At 38.0% G+C, this 8,732-nt stretch overlaps 1 protein-coding gene across 1 annotated transcript; it reads right to left on the reverse strand.

Moving 5' to 3' along the window:
- Nucleotides 1-5,173: 5,173 nt before the first annotated feature.
- Nucleotides 5,174-5,808, reverse strand: LOC143684263 (short transmembrane mitochondrial protein 1). The gene has a single exon (XM_077161085.1). The coding sequence runs from the start codon at nucleotides 5,741-5,743 to the stop codon at nucleotides 5,600-5,602; it is 144 nt and encodes a 47-aa protein (XP_077017200.1). The 5' UTR covers nucleotides 5,744-5,808; the 3' UTR covers nucleotides 5,174-5,599.
- Nucleotides 5,809-8,732: the final 2,924 nt, after the last annotated feature.

Genomic DNA, 8,732 nt, shown 5'->3' on the forward strand with positions numbered 1-8,732 from the left:
CAAACCTGGCTCTGTATCATTGCTCCATTGTCAGGGCAGTTGGGGAGCTACCCAAGGGGCACAGTCTCCAAAAGATCCTTGAACTTTTCACACATAGGACTGAAATTATTGCCTCCCCTTCCACACTAAGGAAAGGAAGGCAAATCCACAGCAACCCTACAACTCTTCCCCAAATTCGCTTTTCCTGACATATTTGCTCTTAATTCTTTCTTACACTTGACGTGAATATTGGGCTCAGGCCACAAAAATGTTTCTTTTCCCTATTAATCACTGCAATCCATATTTAATTGGCCTGGCACCTCATTTTGGAACGTGCAAGCACCTGCCACCTGTTGTTTTGTTCTCAGCTTTTTAGCACCTTAAACAACTTAGAGACAGAACAAGCTCCGATTGCACATCTATCCAGCTAGCCATAGAACTGTCCAATATGTTTTTCAGGCAGTGGTAGCAGCAATAATTTTAAATACAATTCAGTAGCATATAGTCTTGTATATTATTGGGATGGCAGGAATGTCTTTTAAGGAGGTGAAACCCTGTCCCACTAAAGATATTTTTCAAAGAGGAAGTAAGGAGAAATAGTGCATTGAGGTGACCTTGGGCTTGTTTCCCAAATGGAATTTAAGCAACTTGGAATGGATAAGGACTTGATGTTGCTATAGCACTCTCCACTGTCCTTAATCCAGCTTTGTTGAATCGTAAATGCTTAATATTTCTTGGTTGATTGACTAAATGGTTGGGGAGACAAAAAGCCGAGCGGTCCCTCATTGGTATTCTTAACCATGTAGATTCACAACCATTGAAACATTCAATTTGTGTTGCTCAGGTTGGTGGGTGCTGTTTTGGGGCTCTGTGTCCTTCTGAGAATTATTCCTTTTAGTCACATATTTTCCTCACTTCAGACTCGGTTTTTGTTTGTCTAGATTTTTTTTTTTACTGTAATATACATTTTAGAGATTGTTCACTTTCAAGAACATCTCAGGCTAAAGTTTGAATCTGTCTTGGCTTGACATCTGATTCTTCCTTTTCCAATATATTTATGGATACAGAAGGGAAAGTTGAACATTTTCAGAAAACTTCCTAAATATTTGAAAGAGTACCCATCACGTATAGTTAAGAGACTAAGTGCTTTTACAGCTGACAAAAATAACTGTCACAGAAACCAGAGGCAAGTGAGAGAGTTTGAGTGCATGTGAAAATCCATTTACTGTAAAATAAACATATGTCCTCAGGAAGGACCGGGAGGCAGCCAAGACTATCCTAACCCTGTTCTCTAGGTCGTTCTAACACTGATTTAAATGCCAGGCTCACTCTGTACCTAAAGAATTTCTACCTTCAAATAAGCTGCCAACTAGGGCTTAGAGACAGGGCAAGTTGTTTATATGGTTTAAGGATTAAGAGTACCTGATTAAGCCAGTTAGGCTGACTTTTAGTTCCAAGAATCTAAAACCAAAATTTATAGGAAAGGTGGTCACTACTCCAGGCATTGACACCTGGTCTTTGAAGACTGCATCATCCAATAGCATCTGACAGGCCCCCAAAGGTAAATTGCTGATATACACTTTATGCCTTTCGTTCAGTCTACATATATTGGTTGCAATGGTATTTGCCAAGGACTGAGCTAGACACTGATCGTACAAAGAGGACCATGGCATATTTTTTTTATCCTCAAAGGAAGGTGAAAATGAAAGTCACAGACTGGTGTGACTCCACCAGTCTGTGGAGTACAGATGAGTACAAAGATTGAGATTAAGCATGCAGAAACGTTTATAGTAATTTGATGTTGCAGTGACATCTAAGCATGCCAACAAAAATGTACCGGTAAATGACATACTGGAAATTAAAAGAAGGAAAAACAAAAACCTAGTCCTTTACTACAGGCAGTTTGAGAATTCCTGGTCTAAACAATGATTCTCAAACTTTATCATGCAATAGACTCACCTAGAGGGTGTGTTAAAAAGTAGACTGCTTTGTCCCATTCTATTCTGAATTAGTAGGCTGGGGTGAGACCTATGAATGTGCATTTCTAATAAGTTCCCTTATGATGCCAATGGTGCTGGTCCAAGGTCCGCAGGTTGAGAATCACTGGTCTGGAGTCATGCTGCCCAGCACAACAGACACCAACCACAATGTGGCTACTGCATAGTTGAAATGTGGTTATTCTGAATTGAGATGTGTTATAATTGTAAAATGCACACTTGATCTCAAATATTTAATGCAAAAATGTCAAAATTTTTTCAGTTGATTTTTATGTTGAGGCACAATATTACAGATATATTGGGCTAAATAAAATATATTCGTAAAGTTAATTTTAAGGTTTTTTTTTCCCTCTATAATGTGACTACTAGAAAAGATTAAAGTTATATTGGTGGCTTGCATTCTTTCATATTGGATGATGTTGGTCTGGAGGGAGCTGTTCACTCATGGTCCTGGTTACCTGCCTGCAATTCAGCTAAGTAAACAAGTGGAAAGTCTCTTCAAAAAGACTCAAGAATCAACATAACTGGCTATCAATTACTAACAATTATAGATTTTAATCTTGTTTTTCCCCGCCTCAGGAATTTCCTGGATGTGTTTTTTGCTTTCTCTTTCATATTGCAAATAACTTATGGTAGACTGATTGCAAAAAATGGCCATACATTCCCTTCCCTGTATCTGTGCTCCTTTGTCATTTGCCTTTATAGTTTCTCCTGTTGAGAGGTAGAAGCTTTTTACCCTCTGGGTTGGCCTGTAACTTGCTTTGATGAATGCAACAAAAGTGACAGTGTACCAATTCTTAGTTTGGACCTCAAGAGGACTTGCATGCTTCTGATCTTTCTTTGGAACTCTGTGACCCCCATGAGAACAAACCCAGGCTACTCTGGTGGAAGATAAAAATAAAATATGTGGGACAGAGAGCAACTGTCCTATAGAACATCATCCTAGATCAGCTGGAGCTGGCCCCAGACATGTTGCAACTGCTTGTGGACATGGAGTGAACCCAGCTGAGAACAGAAGAACCACCCAGCTGAGCCCAGCCCAGATTACTGACCCACAACTCATATGCTAAATTAATAATTGCTATCTTAAGCCACTAAATTTAGGAACAGTTTGTCCTATAGCAAAAGCAAACTTAGATACTTCTAATTCTTTTACTTTCCTTCCACATAATAAACTCCAAGTTCCTATGGTTGGGTAACTACCACTTATTAGCTCCTCTGTTAACATTTAAATGACAAGCCTATTTTAATGTTGAAGTCATACTTCTGGAACAGAAAAAACTTATATAACTTTGAATGATGCTGACAATTTAGAAGACAATTAAGTATGTGGAAGGCTATATGTAGACCAGTTCTACATGCTTTTAATAAGGTCAGCTGATTTTCAAGGTTCTAACACAATTTTGTCTCCAGATATGTCCTCACTGAAAATACCTGTTTTTTCAAAGTCACATCTTCAGTGCTTCTGAGCATTTCAGAATGTTTCCCACTGTTTTATTATGCTTTCTGAAGATTAAAGTTCAGTCATTAAACTCATCCCCTAGCAGACAAATTGCTGATATTATTTCCATTTCAGTGGGATAATACCATAATCAGAGTGCCCTTTGGAGTTACAGTCCTCCTCAGGGAAATCGTGGCTACTTTATGTAGCTGGGATTCAATGTGAAGGCGATGCATCATATGACACTTGGTTAGAGAATTGAAGAAATAAACATTTTATTTCAAATATACACTTACATCAGAGGTTTCTTATAGACACATATGTCCTTACACATACATGTACATATACATGTACACGCACACACACACACACGAGCTTTGATTCCGTCAAAAAGGCTACCAAAAACACAAACCTGCTCTTTTTTGCTTTTCCCCCTTTTTTTTTTGGTATGTTGCATGGCAGAGTCACATTTCATTATTTTTCCAAGTGAGTATCCCATTATGGTAGCACCATTCATTGAATATTTTTCATTTGTTTGTTTTTGGGAAGTACATGGACCAGGAATTGAACCCATGTCTCCCACATGGCAAGTGAGAATTCTACCACTGAATTACCCTCACACCCCCACAAACCTGCTCTTGACTGGACTATATGGTTTTTCCTATAACAAAAACAAATGTGATATGGGGTGCTAGGCTATATTTTCCATGGGGCAGTACTAGGTGGGAAGGGCACTGTTGAGTAAGAGGGGTTTTTAGAAGTTATCAGAGTATGGCCAAACTAGAGGGTGTGAATGACATCGTTGATCCAAGCCTGTTGCTACAAAATTCCCATTTTTCATAATACTACAAAGCTTCACAATAACTTCCTCAAACATATTCAGGTTCATCATTCTCATACTTTCCTTTATTTCTTCATACATGTTGTTTTTAGTTCTTTGGACATATTTGAAGTAGCTGATTTAAGTCTTTGCCTATTATGTCCAATGTCTGAGCGTCCTTAGAAACAGCTTTTATTGATTGCTTTTCTTCCTGTTTCTTTGTATGTCTCCTATTTTGTAGTTGTTGTTGTTGGAAAGTGGACATTTTAACTAATATAATGTGGCAACTCTAAAAATCAGATTCTCCATCTTCTCCAAGGTTTTTGGTTGTTGTTTTTAAGTGACCTATTCTGAAATAATTCTATAAAGTCTGTATTATTATGTCATGTATGGCCACTGAAGTTTCTCTTGTTTAGTCAGTGGTCAGCTAATGGCTGTAGAGTGATTTTTTTTTTTTAAAAAAGAAACAGCCACTTTATTTTATAATCACATGTTGTCTCAGTGTCATGACTGTCTGACAAAAGAGGTCTTTAAACAATTCTTCCAGTTTATTGATTGTGATAAAATGTCTACAGAAATGGCATTAGCAGCAAAACTGCCCAACAAGTCCTCATGTAATGTTAAATTCACCTGGAATCTCTTAAAATAAGTATGATTCTTTTGGGGGAAAAGAGCTGATCAAACATATCATTAAGGAAAAAATGTGCATACTAAATTGACTATGAATTCTACTAAGGACAAAGACCATTATTTTATATACTTTTTCAATTCCCTAGTTTCTGACATGATTCTTAGAATATAATCTCTCAGTTAATGAAGAGTAAATTGATTTATTGGTTAAATTAGCAACTGTGGTGCACCATGACAACAATGTAAAATAAATGAATAATTTACTAGAAACTAGCTTCTAAATATCAATTTTAATTACTTTGAAACAACATAATTTAGTAACAAATGCTTAACAGGCACCCACTGTAATTGTTGTAATTATGAAATTAGGATTATTTGTGTATGATCAGCTATACAAAATTCTCCAATTTTTCTCTTGAAAACAGGTAGTAGAAATCGCAAAGAATAAAGAAGAGACTGCTAATTAAAGGACATGTTTACTAATTTAGCACCATAATTCCAGTCTTAGAGTCTTCCAAGTTCCTGAAAGAAGGATGGGAAGAGGTGAGGATGTTGGAAAAGTAAGGGTAGTTCTTAAGTTGTGGCCTCATTTTTGCTCTAAGGCAACTCAGGGTTTAGCAAGGAAGCAAACTGCTGAAGCTGGAGATTAAAACAAAAGCTTTGGTTCAGATGGTAAAGAAGGGCCTCAGGGACAGTCGAATCAGTATATCCAAAAGGTAGCTGGACTCAGCCTCAGGAACTAGGGGGTTTCTTCTTGGCATCCAAGTCCTTTTTGATATCTTCAAGTTTTTTGGCCAGGTTTGGTATATCGTAGTTCTGAGCCAGATACATTCCAACCAAGTTGCCAAAAGTAAATCCAAGCAGGAACTGGAGCATGATGACCGTGGGGAGGGCAAGGAGGGCACGAAGGACGGCTGCAACTCAGGGCCGGTCCGAGCCTGCCTCCCCTAGAGTGATTTTTTAAATGCTTGGAACCAGTGAGTCTCCCAGTCTTTGCTGAAGGGTTTTCTGTCTCTACTGGGTCATGCTTTCAACACTTGACCAGGGACTTGACAATTCTGTCTTCGCCCTCATTTCCTGCTTGTGCAGAACCTCAAAGTCAGTCAGAGGTAAGAGTTTACAGGCTTCTGAGGTCTTTTCTGACCATGCACAAACTCCTGGTACACAGACAGCCCTAAAATATATATATCACCTTCTAGCTTCCCAAGAATTAGCAGAGCTTTTACAAATCCTTATGGATATCTCATTTCCCACTTTTTCTGTTGATCTTTTTGGTTAACCTAATTACTTTCTCCATCTGGTACCCACTGACTCAAAAACAGCCACAGTATTAAACTGTTGTCTCTGATTGTTTTGATAAATGCCTCCAGAGAAAAGACTTTTTATCTGGGAAAGTTCCAAGTCAAATCAAATAAAGACAACCCTGCAGGTGGGGTATTCCTGGGAATCACCAGAGTGATAAAATAATTAGTTATCTGGGAATGGAACTTTGAAAGAGTTCCAACCAGGATCCCTCCTCCTTCCAGGCTCCTGGTTTTCACTGTGATTGCAGGTTTTTGGTTTTCAATATTACTGTGGAGTTGTGGAGGCTGGGGGGGGGGGGGGGGGGGGCGGAGTTTAATAACAACAGGGCAAGTTAAAATGCAAAAACCTTTGCTGTTCATAACTTGATTCAGCCATATTTCTTGAACAAATACTTCCTGGATTGCTGCTAACCTTTGCTTAATTTCTGGAGTTCTAAAAAAAGCTGATTCTGACATTTCCCACAGTGTTCCATTTGTTTTATAGAGCAAGGAATTTTGAAGGGCCTTAGTCTGCCATTTTCACTGGAATCGCTCTGAGGTTTTGCTTTTCAAAGCTTGTAACTGACAGTATTTTAAACATAGATATCTTTGATTTGATTTTGGCTTCACTTGCTAGTTTGCTAGTCCCTGAAGATTTACATATAACTCTCTCCTTGGCTGTTCTTCCTAGAGCATGCCCTATGACCATTTTAATTAAGAGAAGCACTCGGTATTGACTTTATCTCATTCGATTATGGCATAGATCACTGATAAATTAAATCATTATTCTACTAGGGGTACAAAGATGTTACCTTTATTTTTGTTTTGCATTTTATCAATCAACAAATATGTACTGTATAGCAGCGTGTGAGATACCGTGCCAGGTGTTGATGCTCCAGAGGGGTGTTGGAAAGACTCAGCTCAAACCCTAAACAAGTCTATAATCCATCTAGAGGTGATAGAGTGGATAGAAAGAACTGACTGATGAATGGGTGCATCAGTGATAGTAAATAAGTAAAATTAAAACTTAGAGAAGGACATTATTCAAGGAGAGCTCGTAAGAAGGTGGTGTCATGTAGGAGGTAGCATTAAAGGAAGAATGTCCCTGGGCAGGTCTGACTCTGCTGTTCAACTTCTCTGACAATTAAGCTATTAATCTAGTGCTTCAAGGGTTGGAGTCTTTGAGAATGTGTGCCGTTGTCACTTACCACAAGCAAAGGAGACAGAATTTTGGATGATGTAAGGAAGGGAAGAGGGCAGGCAAGATAGCCTTAGCAGAGAAACTAATGTCATACTAAGCTAAACTTGATGCCAGGCATATTTAACAAATAGTGGGGAAATAAATTTATTGTGGAAAATTTGTGTTTTTTGGTTAGAGTAGAGAAATACTAATTTATGTGGTCTTCAATATCAGGCTTAGTGTTGAAGGCTCCGACTGTGTGTGTGTATTTGATGCACTTCTTGGACCCTGTCCCAGACTAACTGAATCAGAAAGTCTGGTCTTGGGCCCTGCAAGGACTATAAATTTTTATTATTATTATTATTATTATTATTATTATTATTATTATATATATATATATATATTTTTTTTTTTTTGCATGGGCAGGCACTGGGAATTGAACCTGGGTCTCTGGCATGGCAGGCGAGAACTCTGCCTGCTGAGCCACTGTGGCCCACCCTAGGAATATACATTTTAAACTTTCCAGCTGATTTTGATGCAATCAAAAATTTGAGAGCCACTGTATATGGGTTTGTGCATTTGTGTGTGTGTGTGTGAGAGAGAGAGAGAGCGAGAGAGAGAGGTGAAATGTAGAGAAGAGATGAGAGTGTGGCCCACACATTATACATTTATTCATTCACTGATTTTTTGTTGAAAGCTTATGTATGCACGGCACATGGTCTCAATTATGCTAACAATGGTCAAAGGCAGTAGAAGAGCATGGACCCAAGGGAAATACAAATATTTTTCATTCCCCATTTTAGTCAGTAACTTGAAAATCTATGCCTAGCCAACATTTTACAAGATGTATTCAAAAGTCACCAAATTGATTACTCTGAATTTTATTACCTATCTGTATCTCTCTTTTGACATGATGAAACATGGAAATGGCCAAACCATGAAAAAGTGAAAAGAGAAGTGAGAGAAGGGTAGGATCCACCAACTAGTTAATTGGTATTTGAGAAAGTGTGAACTGAAAATATTCCCCTTATCCTGCCATCTGTTCTACAGTCTAGTGACAGCTAAAAAGTAGAAAATTGTCTATACTTCAGGTTAAGGTTGGATGCCTTTTCAACATCTACACTGGCATGAGGCAGTTATGAACAAACAAAATAAACCATCCTCCATGCCAGTTTTCTAAGAAAAAAATAAGAGAGAGAAAGTTTCCATTCCTTGTGATGACAAGTGAAAAAAAACAAACAATACTTGAGCATTTAATTTAGAGTTTTGAACTGAATACTAATCTGAAAACCATGCCCATCTTCTTTTTAGAGGAAATCTGACCTTACATTGTAAAGGTCTTCTTTACAGAGAACATGGATTTCTATATTTAATAATCACAGAAAAGAATTGCTCCCATTTT

The sequence above is a fragment of the Tamandua tetradactyla genome, chromosome 1 (assembly GCF_023851605.1).
Source record: "Tamandua tetradactyla isolate mTamTet1 chromosome 1, mTamTet1.pri, whole genome shotgun sequence".
NCBI classification, from domain to species: Eukaryota; Metazoa; Chordata; class Mammalia; order Pilosa; family Myrmecophagidae; genus Tamandua; species Tamandua tetradactyla.